This window comes from Hypanus sabinus, chromosome 25 (genome assembly GCF_030144855.1).
Source record: "Hypanus sabinus isolate sHypSab1 chromosome 25, sHypSab1.hap1, whole genome shotgun sequence".
Lineage (NCBI taxonomy): Eukaryota > Metazoa > Chordata > Chondrichthyes > Myliobatiformes > Dasyatidae > Hypanus > Hypanus sabinus.
Window position 1 is genome coordinate 10,599,817 of NC_082730.1, and position 26,865 is coordinate 10,626,681.

Below are 26,865 nucleotides of genomic sequence, written 5' to 3' on the forward strand. Positions count from 1 at the left end.
GTTATTAAGTTTTTTTTCACACTAAGGTAAGTTTCCTGTGGTGGATCTTAACTGCATTTTATAGGAGCATCACCGAGACTGTCCTGACAAGTTATGCAACTCCATCTGGAATGAAAGGAGTCAAGCATTGGACCGGTAGTCCCTATACAGGACTGTGAGAGTGGCTGAGAGGATCATAGGGGTCTCGGGGACATTTGTCAGGAGCATGGCATATGCAGGCCCCTTGATATTATCAAGGATCCATCCATTCAGCATCGTCTGACCTTCCACCATCAGGCAGGAGACTCTGATGCTTAAAAGCAAGAACAGTCAGGATGGGGGGGCAGTTGCTTCCCTCAGGCCGTTAGGCTTCTGAACTCCCTCTCACTTTGTATTCGAAGTGTCACTGGTTAATCTATTCCATATCTTATATTTAATTTATGCACTTTATCTGTAATCCATCTGTAGATTTCATCCTTACTTTCATAAGCTGCGTGTGTTTTGTGTGCTACAGTGCTTTATACTCTGGTTTGGAGAAACGTCTTATTTGACAGTATACATGTGTATAGTTAAATAACAATAGACTTGAACAGTGCTGACTGTAACGCTACCCTCTGTGTCACTGCCCCAATTGATAAATGGGGCAGATTCAGTGAAGATACGAAGTGTGCTCTCATAAAGTAGCAAGGGGCTTGGTGGAGCTGACCCATTAATGCCGGTAGCAAGGAGTTTCAGTTTAGGTTTAAGGTTAGGTGAATTGGCTCGATTGTATAACATTTCAGCTGTCAGTTGTATTTCCACCGTGCAGGAGGTGAGAATTCTTAATAATGATGTAGTGGAGGTTCTATTTTTAATTTACCACTTCCTTTACCGTGCAGTGTGAACCTCGAATTCCTGGTAAGAATAGATAGCCTGCTCTTTTAAGTTGTCATATCAATGAGGTAAAGTCTCTTGATTGTCGCATTATGTGATAGTGTAGTACTCAAGCCTAAAAATATACTGGCAATGTTGTTTAATTTTGCTTTCACTTCTTTCCCCTCGCATGCCATGTCCCTAATCTACCAAATAAGACCTTAAGACATAGGAGCAGAATTAGGCTGTTTGGCCCATCGAGTCTGCTCTGCTATTTCATCACGGCTGGTCCAGTTTTCCTCTCAGCCCCAATCTCCTCCCAGAGCGGCTTTCCACGAAAGGCTTCAGCATCACAATTGTATTGTGATACTACTGCATTGCAAAAAGACTGGGGGTCCACAGTCGTGTTGTCTTCCCGAGATTTACTGTGCGGGTCCACAAGGAAGGAAGTCTCAGTGTTGTATAGGGTGACGTATACGTACTTAAAAGGCGAGTAGTCCCAGGTTTGAAACGTTCAAGAGAACGTTCGATAAGAACATAGGTGGTAGGAGTACGGTAGGCTATGGTCCCTGTGCAGGTCAGTGGGAGTAGGTAGTTTAAATGGTCTGGTACGGACTAGATGGGTGGAAGGGCCTGTTTCTGTGCTCTACTTTTCTATGACTATAGGTCAGGAAATTTGTGGTTTAGCAACTCACCCACTCGCCTTCCTTCCCCCTCACCTGATCTCACCTATCACCTGCCAAGCTTCCAGCACCCCCCACCTCCACACACACACTCCCATCACCTTATTCTGGCTGCTTTTCTCTTCCTTTCCAGGCCTGAAAGGTCAGCTCTTTATTCCTTTCGGTAGCCGCTGCCTGACTGGCTGATCTCTTACAGCATTCTGCGTGAGTGTGTTGTTCTGCATTTCCAGCATCAGCAGAACCTCTTGCTGTTGGATGTACCAGCAACTGCTGGGAGTGCGATTTGATTCCCATCCCAGGGTAGTACGATTTGTCCCATAAGACAAAGGAGCAAAAGTCAGCCATTCGGCCCATCAAGTCTGTGCCACCATTTCATCGTGAGCTGATCCAATCTCCCCTTTAGTCCCATTCCCCCACCTTCTCACCATAACCTTTGATACCCTGACTACTCAGATACCTATCAATCTCTGCTTTAAATACACCCAATGACTTGGCCTCCATTGCTGCCCGTGGCAACAAATTCCATAGATTCACCACCCTCTGGCTAAAAAAATGTTTTCGCATCTCTGTTCTGAATGGGCGCCCTACAATCCTCAAGTCATGCCCTCTCATACTAGACTCCCCCGTCATGGGTAACAACTTTGCCACATCCACTCTGTCCATGCCTTTCAACATTCGAAATGTTTCTATGAGGTCCCCCCTCATTCTTCTAAACTCCCAAGGACTACAGTCCAAGAGCGGTCAAACGTTCCTCATATGTTAACCCTCTCATTCCTGGAATGAGAGGTCCCTGCCTCCACCACAGAGCTGGAGGCTGAGGCTTAGTCCGAGAACTTCTGGCAAACCAGTTGGAAAGTTCAGATCAGTGGCATCATCAGGAAATGAACATTTCCAGATATGACCTCCTGTGCACAGTAAATCAGAATAAGGAGGTTGTTTGGCTGTGACAAAAGAATAATAATGATAATAACAATAAGAAGGTTGTTTTTGCTTTTTTCTAGCTTCTTCACCCTTCACTTTAAGTCCTGATAAAGTGTCTCGGCCTGAAAAGTAGACTGTTTATTCCCCTCCCTAGATGCAGCCTGGCCTGCTGAGTTCCTCCTGTAATTTGTGTATGCTACTTTGGACTTACAACATCTGCAGAACCTATTGTGTTTATAAAGCTGCTAAACTACATTTCCAGCCCCCCGACCCCCAAGACATGGATGTTGCTGGTCCCTAGATGAAGAGATCTTGATCCAATATGTCTGTCCATTTCTCACCACAGATGCTGCCTGACCCACTGGGTAGTTTGTTGCTCCAGGTTCAAGCGTCTCCCATCTCTTGTATCTCCAACATTAATGGCTCTGAGCAACAGTGGGTATCAGGAGTTAACCCTAATGATGTTTCTTGCACTGCATGTACAGTGACATGCAAAAGTTTGGGCAGCCCTGGTCAAAATTTCTGTTGCTGTGAATAGCTAAGTGAGTAAAAGATGACTTAATTTCCAAAAGGCATAAAGTTAAAGATGACACATTTCTTTAATATTTTAAGCAAGATTACTTTTTTATTTCCATCTTTTACAGTTTCAAAATAACAAAAAAAGGAAAAGGGCCCAAAGGTGGGCCCCCTGCATGGTTGTACTTAGTAACACCCCTTTGGCAAGTATCACAGCTTGTAAGCACTTGCTGTAGCCAGCTAAGATTCTTTCAGTTCTTGTTTGGGGGATTTTCGCCCATTCTTCCTTGCAAAAGGCTTCTAGTTCTGTGAGATTCTTGGGCCGTCTTGCATGCACTGCTCTTTTGAGGTCTATCCACAGATTTAGATGATGTATAGGTCGGGGGACTGTGAGGGCCATGGCAAAACCTTCAACTTGCACCTCTTGAGGTAGTCCATTGTGGGTTTTGAGGTGTGTTTAGGATTGCTATCCTGTTGTAGAAGCCATCCTCTTTTCATCTTCAGTTTTTTTTTTACAGATGGTGTGATATTTGCTTCCAGAATTTGCTGGTATTTAATTGAATTCATTCTTCCCTCTACCAGTGAAATGTTCCCCGTGCCACTGGCTGCAACACAAGCCCAAAGCATGATCGATCCACCCCCATGCTTAACAGTTGGAGAGGTGTTCTTTTCATGAAATTCTGCACCCTTTTTTCTCCAAACATACCTTTGCTCATTGCAGCCAAAAAGTTTTATTTTAACTTCATTAGTCCACAGGACTTGTTTCCAAAATGCATCAGGCTTGTTTAGATGTTCCTTTGCAAGCTTCTGATGCTGAATTTTGTGGTGAGGACGCAGGAAAGGTTTTCTTCTGATGACTCTTCCATGAAGGTCATATTTGTGCAGGTGTTGCTGCACAGTAGAACAGTGCACCACCACTCCAGTCTGCTAAATCTTCCTGAAGGTCTATTGCAGTCAAATGGGGGCTTCTAGCAATCCTACAAGCAGTTCTCTCGGAAAGTTTTCTTGGTCTTCCAGACCTCAACTTGACCTCCACCGTTCCTGTTAACTGCCATTTCTTAATTACATTACGAACTGAGGAAATGGCTACCTGAAAACACTTAGTTATCTTCTTATAGCCTTCTGCTTTGTGGGCATCATTTATTTTAATTTTCGAGTGCTAGGCAGCTGTTGATTGTTGGGACAAGGTTTGAGGAATCAGGGTATTTATAAAGCTTTGAAATTTGCATCACCTGGCCTTTTCTAGCCATGACTGTGAACAAGCCATAGCCCTAACAAGCTAATTAAGGTCTGAGACCTTGGTAAAAGTGATCTGAGAGCTCAAATCTCTTGGAGTGCCCAAACTTTTGCATGGTGCTCCTTTTTTTTCCCCACTCTAAAATTGTACAGAACAAAAATAATACACTGATCTTGCTTAAAATGTTGAAAAGAATGTTTCATCTTTAACTTTGACTTGTGGAGATCAGTTCATCTTCTGCTTAACTATTCACAGTAACAGAAATTTTGACCAGGGGTGCCAAAACTTTGAGATGCCACTGTAGACCAGTCCAGACCAAATATAGCAGGCTTCCTTCACTGACGGTCATTCATTCACCAGTTCTGAGCAAGGGTCCCCGACCTGAAACTTCAGCTGGTTTCTCTTTCCACAGCTGCTGCTTGTCTGGCTAAGTTCTTGAGTGTTTTCTGTTTCTGTATTTGTAAACTAGATGAATTTGTGCCTCATTTCAGTAGTTTCTGTATTATGGTTGCTGTCTTTTTTTAAAATCCCATACTTATTTAATGGTTTGAATTTAAATTCCCCAGGATTTGAACTCGATTCTGGCCACCATGCTCTTACAGCGGCCTGGTCTAGTGTTCCTGTCACTGCACTTGAACAAAGTCACAGGAAATTCTCCAAGGGAGATTGAAGTTGTAGGAGCACTCATTATGCCATTCAGAAGTTCCTTGTCAAGTCAAAGAACACTACAGCTCTGAAACAGGCCCTGCTCCCTCCATACCCTTCCCATCCATGTACCTAGCCCATCGAGTCCAGGCTGGCTGGCTGGCTGGCAGGGCAACCCATTTCCCAATGATTGTTCTACGCAACCCAATCCTTCCCCCCCCCCCCCCCACATTCCCATGAGCTCGATACCCTGATGAGGTTGCCGGAGGCCTGTGTGAGGGCAACCACTCCCCTACAGTTCCAAATTAAAGATCGCTGGGTTAAGGTGCGAAGGGAAGGATTTAAGAGTCCTGAGGGGCAACTTCTTCCATACAGTGGTTGGCGGGTATCTGGAACGAGCTGTCAGCAGTAGGGGCAGGGGCAGGTACGATTAGGCAATTGGACAGCTACGTGGATGGGAGGGGTTGGGCACAGTTCCACACAGGCCCCCGGCAACCTCATCAGGGTATCGAGGACGGGCTTGTAGCGCTGCAGGGGCATCTGAGACCAACTGACCAGCAGTCAGTCATACACTGGGACTCCAGAGCAGTGCACACCAAGTGTTGGAGGAGCTAAGCAGGTCAGCCAGCGTCAGGGGAGAAAAATAAACAGTTGATGTTTTGGGCCAAGACCCTTCATCAGGACTGGAAATGAGAAGGGAAGAAAGTGTGGGGGTACAATCTGGCAGGAGGTAGAGATACAGGGCTGAAGAATGAGGAATCTGATAGGAGAGGAAGGTGGACCATTGCAGAAAGGGAAGTGGGGGGGCAGGGTGGGTAACCAGAGGGAGCTGAGGAGAAGAGAATTGAGACCTCCGGTGAGAAGAGCTCAGGGTGTAGTGAAATTGTAGCTTTTCTGCAAGCTTTGATTGTCAGGATGTGAGAAAGCTGGTACATTTCAGTTCCATGAGGTGAATTGCATGTACAAAAAAGGTGAGTTAACCCGAAAGATTGACATGGTTCACTGACCATTTCAGCCGCCCACTCACTTGTAATGCTCTTTGCGGTGATGTACAAATGCAGTGATTCGAAGGGAGAGCTGTACACTGACACTGGGGAAATTCGGTTAGCTTAGTCATCTTTTCTGGGAATGTGTTCGTTGGTAAACGGTGAGAAATTTTTTTTAAAACATCAAGAGGTTTCCTTCAAGAGGCGTGCAGCTGACAAGTATAACTGAGCACCTTCACTCTCGTTAGGAAGGGAAAGGAGTTTTGGCTCTCAGTTGAGGACCATCTTCACGTGGGGTCATTGGGGTTGAGACTAACGCCACCTTTGTGCAGTTAAAGAGAGACCTGTATTTGTGTAACACCCTTGCATCCCCTGTCACTGCAGAACTTGATGTGTCCAAGACAAAGAAGTGGGCAAGAAAAATCTTCACAGACACCACCCACCCTGCAAACTGTCTCTTCCAAGAGCTCCCTTCTAGAAAGCACTATATAGGGTTAATAAAACAAAAACCACGCCATCTTAAAAGTTTCTCCTTTTCTTCCTCCCCAAAATCCTGGGGCAGTTAATCTGATCAACCATTCTAGTTAGTTTCTCACCCCACCCCCATTACCCCTGTCACTAGACTGTAAACACTTTATAGAAAAAAATGGTTTAAAGCATCACACACACACAGTGCTGGAGGAACTCTGCAGGTCAGACAGCGTCTGTGGAAATGCATAAACTGTCAATGTTTGGAGCCGAGACCCTTCTTCAGTACACTGTATAATACAGTTTACATCGTAAATATGCTCTGGTATATATGCACATTTTATTCCAAATGGGTATTTTGACCTCCAACTTTATTTTTTTTGTATAGTTCATCATTCTTTATAATTGTTAGATTTTTTTTGTTGCATGTTACACCGGGACCAACACACCACAGCAGATTCCTAAAATGTCAACGTATATGGCAAATAAAATTAATCATTGATCGACGAGAGACAGCAGGGGTCATAGAGCACTTCGGCACAGAAAATGGGCCTTTGGCCTGTCTAGTCCCTGAGTAGGAAGGAAAAGAAGCTTTCGCTTGTTCAGTGTCTCAGTGGAGCGCCGCTCCCATGTGGGGTTGTGCCAGGAGGGACTAGCAGTACCTTCGCAGTAAAAGAGGGATTGTGCATTTGTTTAGCGTCCTGTACGTCCCCCGTCAAGGTATTACAACACAGCTCTCAGCTGATAAAACGTTTCCTCTTGTGAAGCGGGGACCGCAGCAGTTGATTGCTGCACACTGAGGTAATGTAGTTGACTATCGAAGGGGGTCCTGCCCGCACTGCACTTCCCTTCCTCCTCTCGTCCACTCTTCTCTCCTGTCAGATTACTTCCTCTCTGGCCTTTTATCTTTCCCGCCCACTTGTCCTCCCCTGTCACTTTCCAGTTAACCTTCTTCCCCTCTTCCCACCATCCCCACATTTTTATTGTGACATCTTCCCCCTTCTTTTCCAGACCCAAAGAGGGGTCTCAGCCTGCAACATCGACTGTTTATTCCTCTGCATAGAAGCTGCCTCGCATAGAATAGTACAGCACAGTACAGGCCCTTCAGCCCACAATGTTGTGCCAACCCTTATACGCTGCCTCCCATATACCCCCCCCCCCACCTTAAATTCCTCCATATACCTGTCTAGTAGTCTTTTAAACTTCACTAGTGTATCTGCCTCCATCACTGACTCGGGCAGTGCATTCCACACACCAAATGAGTAAAAAACCTTCCTCTAATATCCCCTTTGAACTTCCCTCCCCTTACCTTAAAGCCATGTCCTCTTGTATTGAGCAGTGGTGCCCTGGGAAAGAGGCGCTGGCTGTCCACTCTGTCTATTCCTCTTATAATCTTGTATACCTCTATCATGTCTCCCCTCATCCTCCTTCTCTCCAAAGAGTAAGGCCCTAGCTCGCCTGCTGAGCTCCTCCCACATTTTGAGTGTGTGTGTTGCTCTGGATTTCCAGCATCTGCAGAACTTCTTGTGTCTTAAATTTAAAAAAAAAAGAACTTTAATTGTCACACCTACTTTGGAACAGACAATGAAATGCGTGGTTTGTATTAATGACCAGCACAGTGCGAGGATTGTACTGGGGTAGCCCGCAAGTGTCGCAGTACTTCTGGCACCAACGTAGTGTGCCCACAGCTTACAGACCTGCGCGTCTTTGGAACGTGGGATGAAATTGCAGCCCGTGTGGCCACGGGGAGAACATGCAAGCTCCTCACGGATAGCGGTGGGGATCGAACCCTGATCGCTGGTGCTGTGAAGCGTTGCGCTAACTGCTGCGCTACCATGCTGAGCTGCAGGGGAAGGAGGGAGGGTATCTGAAACAGGTATCCTGCAAATAGTTCAGGCAGCATCTGTGGAGAGAGTAAAACATTCACTGTTTGTGGGGAGGTGGGGGGGGGGGGGGTGGTCAGTGACTCTGGTCAGTCCTGGGAGAGATAGAGAGAGGTACAAGTTAAAACCAGAGAGATGGAGAGGGATGTGTCAATATTTCCCCACTATTAACCATCCAGTTCCCCTCTGAATGGGGGAGGAATGGATTGCGGGGAAATCTGGTAGGATTGCCAGCACAGATTCGATGGGTAGAAATGGCCATGCCCCCAGCTCATTGTCAAATGCCTGGCAGCGCACTCAATGGGCCGAGTGGCCTCATTCTTTTCCTCTGTCTTTTGGCCTTCTGGTTATCACCACTCAGAAAATCCATCTCAGGTTTATTATCACTGACACATGGAGTGAATATTGTTACTTTGCAGCAGCGATACAGTGCAAGGCATTAAAAATTAAGCTACAACATAAAGTAAAAGGAACAGCAAGATAGGGTTTATAGATTGTTCTGAAATCTGATAGCAGAGGAGACAAAGCTGTTCTTAAAAATGTTGAGTGGGTGTCTTCAGGCTCCTGTATCTCCTCCCTGACAGTAGCAGAAGGGGGAATGCCTTGAATGGTGAAGGCTCTTAGTGATTGATGCCACCTTCTTGAGGAATCTCCTTCCACCTTCAGTCCGTGACCAGACCGTTGTAACATATATGGTCAGTCCTTGACAATTTGACCAACATGCAAAACGCTAGAGCAGGGGTTCCCAATCTGTCTTGTGCCATTGACCAAACCATTAACCAATGGGTCGGTGAACTTCAGCTTGGGAACCCCTGCGCTAGAGGAATTCAGGAGGCCATACAGCATCCACGTAGGGAAATAGACACTCAACGTTTAGGGTCGAGTCTCTTCATTGGGACAGAAAAGACAGAAGGGAGATAACTGGCATAAAATGGTGAAGGGAAAGGATGAAGTAAAAGCAGGCGGTTAATTGGTGTATCCATATGTGGAAATGATGTAATAAGCTTGCAGGTGATAGGTGGAAGTGACAAAGGACTGAAGAAGATGGAATCTGATAGGAGAGGACAGTAGACCATGGAATACAGGAGGTGGGGAAAGGAACCAGATTTGTGGGTGCTGGGTAAATGGGAGTTCTTTCTCCTTCAACCTTTTGTCACTTCCACCTATCACCTGTTAGCGTCTGACATAATTCCCACTTCTCTTCTCTCCCCCCCCCCTTTACCTGGATCCACATAACCTGCTGTTCCCCCACCTTTTTCCAGTCCAAAATGGCAAGTGTTGATTTCCCTCTGTTGATGCTGCCTGACAGGCTGAGTTATTTAAGCATTTTGTGTGAGTTTTACTTTTCTCTGTCACCTCCATTGCATTTATTTATAAGCAACCTTGTCCATTTCCATTGCTTTGTCTCCGTCACGCCTGTCCCCACAATGAGGTTTTCCTTTCCAGAACATCAGACGTGTCTTGCTCCTTCACAGAATGGGGTTTCCCTTCCTCCACCACTGGTGCTGCCCTCGCCCCTCATCACGAACAGCCGTGTGCACCCCATCTTCCCGCCACCCTAACAGAAGCAGAGTTCCTCTTGTCCTCGCCTACCACCCCACGAGCCTCCATCGTTCTCTGCAACATCCAACCGCCTGCGAAGGGGTCCTACCACCAATCATATCTATCTCTTCCCCCACCCCCCCACCATCTCTCTACTCTCTGTAGTGATTGCATCATCCATGATTCCCTTATCCATCCGTCCCTCCCGGCACCTACCCCCGCAAACGGCCTAAGTGTGACACCTGCCCACTCACCTCCTCCCTAAATCGTCCTTCCAGGTGAGGTGGGGTTGTCTGTTGTGTCCGGCGCTCCGGATGAAGCCTCCTCTACGTCAATGAGACCCGTTGTAAATCGGGAGACCACTTCATCGAGCACCTCCACTTCACCCGCCACAAGTGGAACCTTCTGGCGTTCAAAAGTTTGAATTCCCATTCCCATTCTGCCATGTCAGTCCATGGCCACCTCTTGTGCAACGATGAGGCCACTCTAAGGGTGGAGGAGCATCACCTTTAGGTAGCCCCCGTCCTGATGGCATGAAGATCGATTTCTCCTTCCCCTTTCCTATTCCCCCCCCGGCCTCGCTTGCCTATCACCTCTCCCTGGGTGCCTCCCTCCCCTTTCTCCTCCGGTTCACTCTCCTGTCCTGTCAGATTCCTTTCTCACCCTCGTGGCTTCACCTCTCACCTTCTAGCTGTCTTCCTTCCCCCTTCCCCCAACCTTTTTATTCTGGTGTCTTTCCCCCAAGTCCTGAAGAAGGGTCTCAAGCTAAAATGTTTGTTCATTTTCGTCGACGCTGTCTGACCTGCAGAGTTCCTCCAGTGTTTTGAGTGTGTTGGTCTGGATTTCCAGCATCTTCAGACTTCCTCGCGTTTATTACTTCTATTAACGTTGTTGTTGTTTCTACCAGGACTGCCTCAAGGCTTGTCAGGAACAGATTGAAGCTGCCCTCACGGAGAGCCTAAAACAGTCTCAACAGCAACAGGGCAGAACCATGTCAAAGACTGTGTACAAGCCAGATCTCACCAGCACTCCGACAGACGTAAGAGATGTCAACCTGTGAACGCCTCGGGCAGCTTTGATTTCAATGAAGAAGTGCGGCTTAGCTTTTATAGTACGTCAATATATCCAACCAAGATTCTCTCTTTCTTTGATTCAATTGGGGCGGAAACACCGATGAAGACTCAAGACTTGAAGGAAGATTGTGGAAACAGAAATGTAGCATTGATAATCATCTTACGAACTCTTGCATCTTATGACTGTGACGTTTATATAGAAGGGAACTGGAATGTGATTAGTAGCAAATCTAGTACTGAATCCAACCACCCACTTTGTGTGATGGGTGTGTTGGAATATCGTGTTTTTCCCCCCCACCCCCCTCAACACCTTCCTAAGAGTGATGTGGCCGATTCATCTTCATTGTAACCTTCCTGTTAACTACCTGCACCATCTCGCTTTCAGCTAATGTCCAAGAGCTACTGAAAGATTATCTCCTCAAACCTTTGCAGAAGTTTGCTTTACAATTTAAAAAAATAAGGATGTAAGCCTTGCAAAAAAAAAAAATTATAAGTACAATTAATAGGGATGTTCATTTAACAAGCACATGACTGCCTTTGATCTGATCCCCTGCGTGCTTAAATCAGTATTCGTAGCTTGCTTAATGGAGGTGTTCTGGTAAGTGGGCGATTCTAATGTTAAGATGTCCCAGTTAGCAGACCTCAGCTGTTTTGCACAGTGGCATATGAGGATATAACTCTGTAATATATAGATTAGTTTTGCTACTTGGTTTGATGGAGGGATGGTAAGAAACCTCTTAAATACGGCATGTTGTGATGTACCAATTTGTAGACATCAATGTTGTTTTGCACAATGATATACAAGGTTCTAATTGTATATAATATTTAAGAAGGCAGTAACAAATAGTGGGAAACCAGAAAGAAAAGAATTGTAGGGGTAACCTGGAATATAAATTACTAGATTTTCAGACTGCTATGGCCCCAATTTTAAAAATATATATACACAGGTGTAACGGAATACTGTTATTCCCCAATATTAGAATGTGTGCCTTGTGCTTTGTGCTCATGTGGTATATTTAATGGTTTTCCCCAAGTTCCTGTCTATAAGTAAGGAAGCCTTGTATTGGAGTGCATTGGAGAAAGTCCAGTGTAGTCTTTATAATATTTGACATTCTTTCTGTACTTGAAAGGAAGCACAGTTATTGTAATGACTACAATGGATTCTGTCTTGTTGGGGGTGGGGTGGCGTCCACACTGGTTTCGTTAGACTCACGCCTGTCCTGGTTGCTTCCGGGCTGTTTCTGTGCGGAGGTGAGCGGCCCTCACTGCGCCAGGTCTGAGTGGAAGTGACCCGTTACTTGTGCACGGTGACGTTGCAGAGAATCCTTTGGTTGGGACAAGGCCTTGTATACCCAGTGGCTTCCTGCTGGAAAGAGAGTGGGAAAGGATGAGCGTAAGGCATTGTAGGATGTAGCAGGGTGTGGGTGCACGTAGAGACCAGAACTCAAGCCAGGGTAGTTTTCAAAGCAGAAGCCGCAGCCACTTTAGAACAGAGGACAGCACCAGCTCACCACATCTGTGCTGACCACAGTGCCAATCTGTTACACCTGCCTGTACATAGTCCGTGTCCCTCTGTTTCTTGCCTGTCCATGTGGCTGGCTTAAAAGCCTCCAAATAAAAAAACATTCCTGATGTTTCTATTCCTACTGTATTCCCTGGCAGTGTGTTCCAGACACCCGCCACTCCCTGTTTAAATCAAACTTTCACCACTGACCTCCCTCTCGCCTTAAACCAGTGCCTTCTAGCATTGGACAACTACACCCAGGGGGTGGACAGTGATCCCGTCTATCATCTCATAAACTTCCGTTGGGTCCCCCCTTGGCCACTGGCACTCCCAACCTCCACATGGATAATACTCACCAAACCAGTCGGTGGCAGAGAGGGAGCTTTTGAAGAGATTGAACCAGCTGCCTTTAAACAGCATGGACATTAGGATGGGGGGCAGTGCAATGCCCAAAGATTGTTTAGCTGGAACAACTAACTAAGGTGCTTGTCATTTTTAGCTTTCTTGTGCTGAAAAGTATTGGTCAGGTCCTCCCCAAATAAGACTCGCCCTTACCCCCACCCCCAACTTTTGAGTTTTGCATTGAGGGGATTCCTTCTCCAGGGATTTATCGCTTTTCATCATAATTGTTAATTTATAGGCTGGAGCTCCTGAGTATTAATTTCCAGCTTATCAGAAAAGCTTTGCTTTGTGTCTGCATCACAAAGCCTAATCTTGGCTACTTAGAAATAAGAGGTAATTTTTTTTCTCAAAGTTTTTTTTTCAGAAGTCCTAGAAAAAAAGAACCAGTGGTGAAATCACTGGCAGAGTAGAGATCAGGACTTCAGTTCTATGGCATGGATCGCTGACAGGAGAAAATCTGCAGATGCTGGAAATCCAGAGCAACACACACAAAATGCTGGAGGAACTCAGCAGCTCAGGCAGCAGTCCTCCTGTTTTCAAGATCAAACAGTAAACATCGACTATTTACTCTTTTCCATAGATGCTGCCTGGCCTGCTGGGTTCCTCCAGCATTTTATTTTGTGTGTGTGACGTGGACCCCTCTACCTAGTATTTAACAGAACAAAGATACCTCCTGAGGTCCTGCAAGGCCTGAGAATTGGACCTGTTTGTAGGTGCTGATCCAAGCATGGCTGTTCCCCACAACCTGCTTCCCTTTGATTTTTAACAAAACCATTGACTCTTTCCACAACTGTCCTGAGAATTCCTTACAGCTTTGTTTTATGAAAGGTCTTCTTGTGATCTACTGTTTCTTCTCTACTGATGATTCAGAACAAGTAATGCCCATCTGCTAAGGGAACATAAGGGGAAAGGAACAGAACCATTAGGTTACGGGTTCCATTAAAACAAAAATCAAGACTCTAAACAATATTAGAGCAAAATCCCTGGTGAGTCTCATCAGCACCTTTGTCATGGACAGGAGTCCATTTTGAAGCAAATCCGTAATACCTGACCTCTGATCAGAAATTGGGTGCTGTTTTAGTTTTTAATCCTCTAGACTAGGGGGTCCCAATGTTCTGTACGCCATGAACCTCTACCAGTGACTAAGGGGTCTCTGGTCACCAGATTGGGAACCCCTGCTCTATTCAGTGATTGGTACTTTAAACTACACTTGTTCTTGGCTGGATTTAGTTCAGAGTAACACACACACACACACACACAATGGTGGAGAGACTCAGCAGATCAGGCAGCATCTATGGAGAGGAATAAACAGTTCGCATTTCATGCTGAGGCCCTACTCAAACATTGACTGTTCGTTCCTCTCCAAGGATGCTGCCTGACCTGCTGTGTTCCTCCAGCATTTTGTGTGTGTTGCTCTGGATTTCCAGCATCTGCAGAATCTCCTGTGATTTGGATTTTAACTGAGGCCTTCTTCAGCATCTATTTTTATTTAAGATGCCTCTATTGATAAAGTTTGAGTGCTTTTTACTATCTTCAGAAGAAGTTTATAGGTTGCACTGAACACTGGTGTGAATGTTGGCCCCAGGACTTATTAACTTTCACTTGCAGTTCCATTGAATTTTGCATTGACTGATTTTTCCTTGTTCCATTCCCCACCCGTTTTCCAGAAATAGTTCCTGCACTGAGCATGGAACGTCAGGTTTCTTTGTCAGTGAATGAAAGCAATCAATAATGTGTGTATTACTTTTACTCTCCTAGTACTACTTTAATCATTATTACTCTTACCTAGTAGCAGAGACTTGTTTAACTGTTCCAAAGTACTGCAGGAATTTCCGAACAAGGCATATGTAGGGATTAGTTTTCGAGGAGGAAGGGTGTTGAGATTTTGCAATGCAAATTGCAGCTCATGAGTTTGTATGAAACTTGGTTTGTGACAAGAAATAATACTTAGCAATATAGACCGGATGGGGAACGTGACAGTAGACATTTCATTTATTGTAAAAGAATTAATAATTCTAAACTTAATCTGATAAATCACCTTGTCACTCAGTGCAGAGTGGTGTGACATGGTGTCCCTTCAGAGTTGTACCACAGTGCTTTGAGTAACTTGCTTTTTTTTGCTCCCGCACTCTACGCAGGGAGTTAGTTTTTGCCCTTGAGTAGTTTTTGACTTGCATTGTACTACGGCTGCCATTAAGGGATTAATTTTATTTTAAAGTGCACAGTGTTTCTCCCGCTGGTGAAACCTTTGAAGGGACATTTGATTCTTCAGTAGAGCACAGTACTAGCAGGGATAACGAGCCTGTTCTTTCCAATGTGATGCATTGCAAGCAGTGCCGTAGATTCCCGTTACATGGCTGTACACGATTACTTTATACTTTAACCCACAGCGCTGAATTAGCAGACACTTCAGCTGAAAATACTTCATGGTTGGGAGCTACATGTTGAAAATATTGCAGATTTAATTCTTGGTTCAGTTGAGGCACTCGGCTCTTTCCATTCATTAAGTGTTACAGCGTCAACACAGCAGCAGGCAGGGGATTCATCTCCTGAAGACATCCTATTGAGAGTGGACCTTTGCGCAAGCCAGCGGGCTTGCCCCACTGACGGGGATTGATGTAGCAAATCAGCCCGACGAACATTCCCGCGTAGTAGCACAGAACTGTACCACAGACAGCAAGAAGTATGTTCTCCCTGTTACCAAAGTTCTCTTAAATGCTGGAGTCTAATCCACAAGCACTACTTCCACTGGCAGCTCGTTCCACACGCTCACCATCGTCTTGGGTCAAGATGTTTCCCCTTAAGTATTTCACCTTTCACCCTTAACCTAACACCTCCAGGTCTAATCTCACCCAACCTTAGTGGAACAAGCCTGCTTGCATTTATCCTGTCTATATCCCTGCGTATTGTCCTGTGTGGCGTGTACATATTAAGTTTTTAAATCCTTAAGAGAGAAGTTCAAGTAAATGATGGAAGACCTCCATATCTTCTCTGGTGAGGCTCTCTTAATCTCTAAGCCAAAGGTACAGAACCTTCAGAAGGAAGCAGTTAATATATTAGTTGCATCACATGGTGTAAATGAACAATTCTCTATATTTCATGGGGACAACCCAGTGGCTCCACAAGTCAAAGAATGAAAAACCTTTTCCATTTCTCCTTACCACAGTGCTTTTAGTAAATTTTATCTGCTAATGGTGCTCATAGCGGTGTCATTTCTCATAAAAGGTTGTGCTGCCTTCAAGAAAAGTGGAGTCAAATTTTTTTAGAAAAATGGTACATAAATTAGTCAGCCGGTGTGAACTGGTCGACAAGGTTGATGCCTGTATCGAACTTTGTTGCTATTAATGCGTATGGCAAAGAAAGGAATAGTTTTTTGTTGTGTTTTTTTTCTGCTGCTAAAAGGGGCCAATGTTTTACATTCTATTTTCCTTGAATTGTTTATTGGAAGTTGCTGCTATTTTTATTTTCATAGGTAGGTTTGCGCATGAAACGCATCTGTTAATAAGGGCAAGGCTTTCAACTTGACTTGGTCATGGTAGTGGGCAGTCTTTCATCTAACTCCACGGGTTCCCATCCTGGGCTTCGTGGACTCCTTTGTGACTGGTGGGGGTCCACAGCATAAAATAAAGTTTTGGGGACCCCCGGTCTAAACTGTTGAAAAACCCTCAGATATTTAATATTTCAGTGGACATCCACTGAGAGGGGAGGGTAAACAATTTTGGCCCGAAATAATCCCGGGTAAAAACTATTAAAAGCACTCATATTTACATTTGATAATGAGTACCGAGTACTGAACACAGCATGGACCCTCACATCCAGACACCACTCTGGAACATGTTCAGTGAGTTTTGACTCAATATTAGTTTTGATAAGAAGAAATATAATGTTTTTGCTGCTTACGTTTGTTATAAATAAAATGGGCCTTAGAATTTATGATAACGTTGATGTACTCCAATTCCTATGTAAATTTAACTTTGCTCTGCTTTATTTCTGAGTGTAGATATTTCACGTACAAGTCTCAGGTAATTACACACTTACACGCCATTTCTGCTTTGGGTTTTATGATCACATTTAGTGCCTAGTTTGTAGTTCTTCTTGAGGTAAAGTTTGATGTGAGTGCTGTTGATGAGCAATGAATCACCTGACTTTGCCCCAGGTGCAAGTTGATTGTCTTCAGTGTCCGTCTGTTTTGTCGTTTGGTGTGTTATTAAGCATTAAACGTTTTGGAGTTCAGACTATGAGGTATCCTGAACCTTCATGCAGAATTTGTTGTCTATGCCTTTTCTTGAAACTTTACAAATCTTTGCAGACACACAGGTAACTGGAGTAACTCATTGGGTCGGGCAGCACCCTGGGAAGAAGGGGAGATCAGTTCTTGTCCAGTCCAGATTGAGGATCTTGGCCCAAAACGTTGATTGTTCGTTTCCCTCCACGGGTGCCGCCCAACCCATGAGTTCCTCCAGCGTCTTGCGTGTGTTGGTCCAGATTCCCAGCATCTGCAGTCTGTCTAATGTCAGAATTTCTGCAGAAATTTAATAGGTGTGACTCTAGGTTGTGTAAAAGTTAGGGCAGGGTATGATGAGTAGCTTAAAAGTGGGCCTGACGTGACACACTCCAGCAGTCCTCAGATTGTTCTTAACACACCAATTACATGTTTAACATCATCCAGTCTTTTCACTGTTGTGTCCATAAGCCAAGAGATTTAGTTCATTGGTTGTGTGGTCAGACTTAATTTCCGAACTTTGATTTTCAAGCTGAGCTTTTTTTTTAAAAACTCCACTATGTAATGCTATGTGAAAAGTGCAGCATATGCTGGTGACCTGGGTGTGCGTTACACAGATAAAGCTGTAGTTTGCATACCCTTGACAGAAACACGCCACCCATTTCAGAGCTTAGCCATGTAGACCTGGATCTTCAAAGACCCATGATCAGTTATTCAGAGGTGGGGGAAAGGGCTGGAAGAAATCTTGATAATATAGTGAGTGTCCCTGCCCAGTTGCTGCTCTCCGGTGTGTTATTTTATATGGTGAGATCTCTCCCAACATTAAACACATGCTGCCGACGCTCGTTGCTGAAACTTAGTCGGGCAGATTGCAAATGATAGACTAAGGAATGGCTGGCAACAGAGAAACCAGTTCTCAGATTAGCTCCACCAAGACTAACTGAAGCAAAGTAGGATGTGTTGTAAGGTTGGTGTTACCAGTCTGAGCTAACGTACAAAAGCAATTAAAGTGACATATATTCTGGTTGTTTTATGAAGTACTAAGTTGAATTATTGCAATGAATTTTAAATAAACATCTACTTTATTTCATTTTCTTGAAGAGGGCTTCTTTACCTGCAATTTGTACCTGGTTTTATTGTGTAATAATAATACTGTCAGTCAGCCCGGTGTGGAGGCGTCTGACTACAAATAACTGCCCAGCCAAGGCAACTGTTACTGCAGCCTCTTCTCCCAGCAAAAGCAGGATTATTTCTTTTTGGAAAAGTGGGATATTTTATGCACAGGGTTATGAGGAAGTCTTTGGTTCATGGGAGTTTGGCCACCTAATAGACTGATAACCCTCTCTGTTGCATGCAAAAAACTACCACGTTCTGATATCAACACACTTCTAAGCCGTCCATTAAGGGTGTAACAGGAAGTTTTGAGCCTTGACAATGATTCTGAATCTTTGTCAAAAGACTGCTGCCAACAATAAGAAAGTAACTTTCATTTTCCACTTAAAGTAAAACATCATCTTTTTCATGAAATCACGTGTTCCTGTTGCAGCAGTAAAGAAACACAGGGTCTTAAGGTGCATTTGGAGGTAACTGCTTGCAGGTTTTATGCTTTGTAAATCCGTAGGTAGAATTCCATTCCTTTAACCGTGCGAGGAGGTGGTTGCCTCACCTGTGCTTCAGTTCCACCCACGGAGTTCTCAGGCTGCGGAGTTCCCAAGAGGCATTGTGCATCCTGCAGAGTATGGGGCCCAGGGTTGTATCAGTGCCCTCTCATCCACTGCTCTCAATCATTCCTCTGCCCACTGTTTCTGGTACTGAGTCATTGAAATGTCAACTTAACCAATTACTAGCTCTTGACTGGAGACTACCCATCAGCAGGAAAGGTGCCAAGAGTGTTTCCAGTTATATAGCAGAATTAACTAGAATAAAGAACTTCATGCTGGAAATGCTCAGCAGGTCAGGCAGTGTGTGAAGAGAGAAAACTAATTTCAGATTTGTTAACACATGAAATTTTAACTGACATGACGATCTCCAGTTGTCTAAATTTTTTTAATTTGTATTTCCTCTATTCAGTTTTGCTTTTCAGCTAATAGGATCATCTTAGAATGAGGGGAAAAAAGTTGTTAGTATGTTAGCAGACCTTGCTGAAAATAAAGGAAAGAATTTTGGTACAGAGGAACTGTGGGGGGGGGGGGGAAATAACTTCGGAGGGCTCGTATCACTGCATTGCTTTTATTAAAGGCCGTTTTAATCCAAGTACCAATAAAATTGCCACAGCATCTCAAACGCTTGTTATGATGTGGAAGTCCTGGGGCATGATAGTGTTGTGGTTAGCTCAACGAATTACAGTACAAGCAACCCGGGCTTAATTCTCACCACTACCTGTAAGGAATTTGTATGTTCTCCCCGTGACTCTGGGTTTCCTCCGGGTGCTCTGGTTTCCTCCCACAGTCCAAAGACATACCAGTTGGTTAATTGGTCATTGTAAATTGTCCCGTGATTAGGCTAGGGTTAAATCGGGATTACTGGGCGGCGGGGCTCAAAGGACTGGAAGGGCTTACTCTGCTCTACATCCCAATAAATAAAGTGAGAGGCTTAATTGAATTTGAATAAGTGGCCCTATTATAATCTAAGTTTGCAGTAGTGGCCACTGGGCGAGACTAGGGAAAGGGAGAATGTGTTGGGTAGTCGTATCTCACCACAGCAGCTCTGTTGAGCTTTGCTCAGTGGGTTTTAATATCTTATCTGTCACTCCATTCAATCCCCTCTCAACCTGCCACAAAAGAATCCTGTTAGCTGATTATAAAGAGAGCAATTTTGGTGCTGATGATAAAGAATTTTAAGATGGACTGCAGTGTTTGCCTTTTCGTCTGAGGAGCTAGTTCACGACAAGGGTTGCCATGGTTTGCACAACGCTGTTGCAGCTCGGGGCTTTCTGGAGTTCAATCCCAGCAACGTTGGTATGTTCCCGCCGTGTGACAGCGTGGGTTTCCTCCGGGTGCTCTGGTTCACTCCCCCCCCCCCCCAACTGTCCAAAAATGTACCATCAGTAGGTCATTGTAAATTATCCTGCGAATAGGCTGGTGTTAAATCGGTGGATTGCTGGGCCCAGAAGGGCCTTTCTGCACTGTATCTGTAGATAAATTACTAAATAAATAAACACATCAGGGTAAGCCAAGGGACTTGACTGTTCCAGAGGTTATTAATTAGAAAATGTCTTGTGATTGTTAGTAGGGCGGAAGGCTTAACAATCCATTGACAGTCTTGACAAGATTGTGGACCTGAGGACCCAGGCTTCCTCCTACATAGAAATCTACAGCACGGTCAAGTCACTTTTTATTGTCATTTCAACCATAACTGCTGGTACAGTACACAGTTAAAATCGAGACAACGTTTTTCAGGACCATGGTGCTACATGAAACAGTTCAAAAACTACACTGAACTACGTAAATCAACACAAAAAAAAAACAACACTAGACTACAGACCTACCCAGGACTGCATAAAGTGCACAAAACAGTGCAGGTATTACAATAAACAGGACAAAAAGCACAGTAGAGGGCAGTAAGTTGTTGTCAGGCCAGGCTCTGGGTATTGAGGAGTCTGATGGCTTGGGGAAAGAAACTGTTACATAGTCTGGTCATGAGAGCCCGAATGCCTCGGTGCCTTTTCCCAGATGGCAGGAGGGAGAAGAGTTTGTATGAGGGGTGTGTGGGGTCCTTCATAATGCTGTTTGTTTTATGGATGCAGTGTGTAGTGTTACAGGCCCTTCAGCCTACAATGTTGTGCCGACTGTGTAACCTACTGTGGAAACTGCCTAGAATTTCCCTACCACATAGCCCTTTATTTGCTAAGCTCCATGAACCTGCCTAAGAGTCTCTTAAATGACCCTATTGTAGCCACCTCACCACCGTCGCTGGCAGTACATTCCACACACCCATCCTCTCTACCCTTAGCTAACGGTGCCTCCGCTACTACAGACACACACTCCACACCCTTCATCACTCTGGACTGTAGGCCGTTGTGTACCTGTGATAGGGGCACAAAAACTTAAAAGATTTACAAGTAGCAACCGCCCCAGAACGCGATCAGGATCTGTGTGCCTGATGAGTGAATCTGCTCCATAATACACACAAAATGCTGGAGGAACCCAGCAGATCAGGCAGCATCTGTGGAGAGGAATGAAGAGTCGAAGTTTCCAGCGGTTCCATCAGGACCCCAGCCCTTGCCACAGATGCTGCCTGACCTACTGAGTTCCTCCAGCGTTTTGTGTGTGCTACACTGGATTTCCAGTGTTTGCAGAATCTCCTGATTAAGCTGTTTAAAGAGAGAAGTACAGACTACAGACTCTGTATTACACAGGCAGCTGATGGTCGTTAAAACTGATGAGCCTCCAAGCAGTGAAAGGACACATTTCCCTGTACTATCAGCTCGTTTTCAGCATGAATAGGGAATTCCTCAAAGCATTTGTTACCAGGACGCTGCAGTCAGATTCCAATCGGAACAGCTGGATCCGGATCCTCATTAGATTAACGTTGATTTTTAAACCACCTGTACAGTTAGTTGCTGTGAAAGTGTTATTACACATCACCTTTTGTCTTAAAGAACAGAAATTACATTAGTATTTGTTTAATAAGTACTACTCTTCTAATGGAGATTTTAAACTTTATTCTGCGCTGCAGCTTTCCTTTGCAACTTTACACTTTTTTTTGCCCAAAAGCTGAAAAGGCTGGTGTCATCAAACAGGGACTTCAGGTGCTGATTTGTCTCCCTCCTTCCCTCCCTCTTAACTAGTGGATATTACTGAAGTGCCAAGCACGAGGTGAGGTTCCTTCCCCACTTTCTCCCTGTCCCCTCTCGCCTCTCCAACGATGCGTTAACCCAAAGCAGTAGGAAGTCGGGATACAGTGCTAGCCGTGCCGTTACATGCAGTGGGATAAAGAGAACGTTGGTGCAGAGGCTCGAGAGTTGAGACTTGTCTCACCCAGGCAGAGAGATGTCATGCACCACTTCAATGTTGTTCTTAAGCGTCTTAGTTTTGACGTGATTAATATTTGTAGTTTATCACCAGTACCTATTGAAGAAGTGTATTTTTTTGTCCATTGTGCTTGGAATTAATCATAAGCATCAAATTCTAACCAGGTAAGGCAGGTAAAACAAGAGGAAAGTCAAGTTGTTAAATGGTTGTGTAAGTTCAAATTTAAGTTCATTGTCATCCAACTATAGTCATGTACAGCTAAAGAAACAATGTTTCTCCAGAGGCAAGGTACAGAACACAGCAGTTATAGTTATGATCACCATTTGTTGGACTTGGAAAGGATGCCATCTTACTGAAGCCTCTTTTATAAAAAAATTAAATAAGGCCTGGTCGTTGGCTAACCTAGGCCAACTGCAAACACTTCAGGAGCTGATTCTGAATTTTGCGCGTGACTTTTCCCTGCACCTGGACAAGTCGTCCCCAGATGCTCTGGTCTTCCTGCCGCACGCTGCAGGTGTGCCGGTTGGGAGGTGACTGTGATTTGCCTCGGGTCTAGGAAAATCAAGGAGAGTTATCACAACGTCAAAAGTTTATCGTCGTTCAACTGTCACATGTATCCGGCCAAACAAGACCTCTGGGACCAAGGTGCAAATCGCAATCTTGTTTCACATACAGTATATAAAATAATATTAACATAAGATATTCTGTAGATGTACAAGTTGACATAAAGTGCATACATGACATATAGTTAAATATACAACAGTATAAGTGAATTGAATGATCTTCATTGTCATTATATATAGGCACAATGAAACTGTTTGGCTTCCTCTCAGGCAATTAAATAAAGCAGTAGATAAAAACAAGACAGTAATAGAAAAACAGTATTAAATAGATAAGTAGCAGAAAATAAGTTGCAGCAGCACTAGAATGTCAGTGATGCACAAAGTGCCGTTAGTGCAAGTATTTGAGTCCTTGTGTGTGCTCACAGTTTCAGTCATTGTTCTGTGGGAGTGGTGTGATGGAGGCCACAGCTCTGGGGTAGAAGCTGTTCCTCAGTCTATTTGTTCTGGCTTTTAGTGTCCTGAACCTTTTGCTGGATGGCAGCGGGTCCGTAAATAACATGTACAGGGTGGTCAGAAATCTCACAGCCTGGGGGAAGAAGCTGTTACCCAGTCTTATAGGGGTATGAATCTCGTGTTGGGGGGTGGGGGGGAAGGATGACAAGCCTATAGACTTGATGGGACAAATTGTAAAGTATAAAAAGCTTTGCCCCTTACAGGTCATGGGTGTTGAAGTGCGCCGTTTCACAGGCTTGGTATTTTGGAAGACATGGCTTTCGCACACAAACTCTTAATGTTATACCTTTGCTCAATGTTCTCCCAGCCAACAACCATACAAGTCTGAGAGCAAACGAGATCTTTCCTCAGCAGATAATAAAATCACTCTCCACCGCTCCGCTCAAAGGGAATTGCAGACAAACAGTATATAGTAACGTTGGTTTAAAGAGTTCACTGTTTTAGGATTAATCTGGTCATCAGAAGCATTAGATGAACTTTGACAGATTTTTCCATGGCTCTGAGCTCTAAACCAGATCTAAGTTGAAGGAAGTGGTGGTAATATTTCTAGTAGACCAGCTTGATCTCACAGTTCCAATTGAATGAGGTTTGTTCGATGTAATGATATTGCATTGAAATCCATGACCAATAAATGCAGCTTTTCAAAACTCTGTGATTGTATTTTATGTGTGCATACACACAGGTGAATTTCAAAGATTACATTTGTGGGAGAAATCCAGTTTCCTCCCACTTTCTGAAGATGTACGGGTTGAAAGGCCTCGATAGAGTGTAGGTGGAGAGGATGTTTCCTAACGTGGTGGAGTCAAGGACCAGAAGACACAGCTTCAGAGTAGAGGGACGTCCATTTAGAACACAGATGAGGAAAAACTTCTTTAGCCAAAGGGTGATGAATCTGTTGAATTTATTGTTACAGGAGACCAGGTCACGGGGTATACTTAAGGCAGAGGTTGATAGATTCTTGATTGATCAGGGCGTGATGGGGTTTGGGAAGAAGGTAGGAGATCGGGGCTGAGAGGGAAATGGATGAAATGGCGGAAAAGACCCGATGGACCAAATGGCCTAATTCTTACGGTTTTATGGGTTTAGGATGATGAGCTGTGGACACGCTATGTTGGCACTGGAAATGTAGCAACACTCGTGGGCTGCCACCAACACACAGATGTGATTTGATGCAAACAACGAGTCTCAGTGTACATTTTGATGTGTATGCAATGACTAAAGCTAATCTTTAATCGTTATTCGTCACGTCTACTTTGAAACATACAGTGAAATGCGTCAACAGCCAACACAGCCCGAAGATATGCTTGGAGGCAGCCTGTAAGCATTGCCATACTTCATGCCCACAACTTACCTACTCTAACAAGCATTCCACAGGGAGGATGTACAGAGACTCCTGACAGAACTGCACCAGAATTGATCTCTAAAATGTCCCAAGCTGTAATAGCATCACACTGACTGCTGTGCCATCATTGCTCTGAGTTTATTCTGGGATGAACGGAGAAGAGAATGGTGGAGGCCTTTTAGAACGGGATCGAAGGATCAAACAATTACTGCATCAGCAAAGGATATGTAGCAGTTCCATTCAAATACAATCCAGGTAGTCCCACTTCCCTTTCAGATATTTACCCAGCTCTCCTCTGAATGGTGCTAGAATATATAAGATGATAAGAGGCATTGATACAGTGGACAGCCAGTGACCTTTCCCCAGGGCAGAAATGGCTAATAAGAGGGTATCATTGTGGATAGATTGCCGGCAACTATACCATCAACTTGCGTGATATGTCGCTCAGCATCTTGGAGTGTGTGTGTGTGTGTGTGTGTGTGTGTGAGTGTGTGTGTGTGTGTGTGTGTGTGTATGTGTGTGTGTGTGTGTGAGTGTGTGTGTGTGTGTGTGTGTGTGTGTGTGAGTGTGTGTGTGTGAGTGTGTGTGTGTGTGTGTGTGTGTGTGTGAGTGTGTGTGTGTGTGTGTGTGTGTGTGTGTGTGTGTGTGTCTGTGTGTGTGTGTGTGTGTGTGTGTGTGTGAGTGAGTGAGTGTGTGTGTGTGTGTGTGTGTGTGTGTGTGTGAGTGTGTGTGTGTGTGTGTGTGTGTGTGTGAGTGTGTGTGTGTGTGTGTGTGTGAGTGTGTGTGTGTGTGTGTGTGTGTGTGAGTGAGTGAGTGAGTGTGTGTGTGTGTGTGAGTGTGTGTGTGTGTGTGTGTGTGTGTGTGTGTGAGTGAGTGAGTGTGTGTGTGTGTGTGTGTGTGTGTGTGTGTGTGTGTGTGTGTGTGGTGGGTGGGTGCACGGAACCATAAATGGTGGTAGAGGCAGAAACATTAGGGACATTTAAGAAGCCCTTAGATAGGCATGCTACGTTGGCGCCGGGATGTGTGGCAACTCGTGCCAGCTGTCCCATCTCATTGTTAGCATGTGATCCTCCAGCAGAGCTCCATCTCCCTACAGTGTATCTATCCTAAATTCCCACCCATCTCTGAAAGTAATAACGTCGTGACATTAAAATAAAATATAGTAAGATGTTATTTAATAATCCACAGAACAGAAGTTGCTTTATTTCAATAAGGTGATGGAATCTCAATTTAAAGAAAACTAGCGGGTACTTTCATTGTTTATCTCGGCCTCAGAAGCTCCAAGCTCTTTCGTCAGCACCCTGTAGATTAAAAGGACGAAAATCAATTGATCCCTACTGCAAGTAATGAAAAGTAGCCTGGCAACCATAGCCTGACTGTCAAGAGGACTACAACCTTGTCACTGGTATTGGAGGCTTGCGTGCCTCAATGACCCAGAGAGCTGTGTTGGCTGGAGTCCAGGCCTTGTGCTTTGGCTCCTGCTAGGGTCACCCATGCCAGACAGGTCAAAGGGTAGAGGCCAGACTAAGGGTGGTCCACTGCTCCGCCAGGTTCAGGGGTTCAGCTCAGGGCTAACAACCCTGTCTGGTCAAACTAAATTGTTATGGAGACAGCAATGAAGAATCTATATCTCAGTGCGATGGTATGGACAGAGATGGAAGACCTTCACTGCTGCCCAAAATGGCACTGAGTGAGCAAAATCCACCTACGTTTGGGTGCAACATTATTCCTGAGTCTCCACCCGGGACCTGCACGGCTGACAGCAGTGAAATCTGGGAAGCTACTGGCATGACAAAGGAAAACCTGAGCACTGCCAGAGATGGAGGACCTTCACGGCTGCTGTAAGTGCCAGTGGCATAATGGACAGCTAAGAACCATAATGTGAGTGACACGACGCACTGGTAATTACGGGCTTTCAGATCATCTGTTAAATGTTCACTGTAATCAAAATGAGCCTCTATTGAAGAGAGTAAAACTCGTTGGCATTGCAATCAGCCGTAATGTTTGCTCCTCCACCTTGATAACTTGTCCCACAATGTTGGAGAGCTTTTGGTCCCTTGCTAGCTCATACAGCAATCCCATCAATACTACGTCCCATTTGAATGGATCACTTATACCCAAAACACAAACTTTTCGTCTCTCAATTTATCCTTCCGAGGGTTCTGAGAGACACTATATCAGCCATTATATCAACTACTATATCAGACACTACACCTCCTCTCTTACCACCATTCAGGGCCCTGAACAGTCCTTCCAGGTGAGGCAACACTTCACTTCTATTGGAGTCATCTATTGCATTCGTGCTCCCGGTACAGCTTCCTCTACATCGGCGAGACCCGACGCAGATTGGGGGACCGCTTCGTCAAGCACCTCCGCTCCGTCCGCCACAACAGACGGGATCTCCCGGTTGCCACCCACTTCAACTCTGCTTCACATTCCCATTCGGATATGTTCATACATGGCCTCCTCTACTGCCATGATGAGGCCAAACTCAGGTTGGAGGAGCAACACCTCACATACCGTCTAGGAGTCTCCAGCCCCTTGGCATGAACAATGAATTC

General features: G+C 44.8%; 1 protein-coding gene across 2 annotated transcripts in view; it reads left to right on the forward strand.

Moving 5' to 3' along the window:
- The window catches only part of LOC132380998 (G1/S-specific cyclin-D2-like), a 133,827-nt gene extending 115,678 nt beyond the window's left edge, over positions 1-18,149 (forward strand). The window contains exon 5 of one of the 2 annotated variants that reach the window (XM_059950055.1): positions 10,620-18,148. In XM_059950055.1, the coding sequence (XP_059806038.1) occupies positions 10,620-10,772 (153 nt within the window). In that variant the 3' untranslated portion in view covers positions 10,773-18,148. Of the gene's footprint in view, positions 1-10,619 lie in introns of both variants that reach the window. The other variant, XM_059950054.1, reaches the window with a different exon arrangement.
- The last annotated feature ends 8,716 nt before the right edge of the window (positions 18,150-26,865 follow it).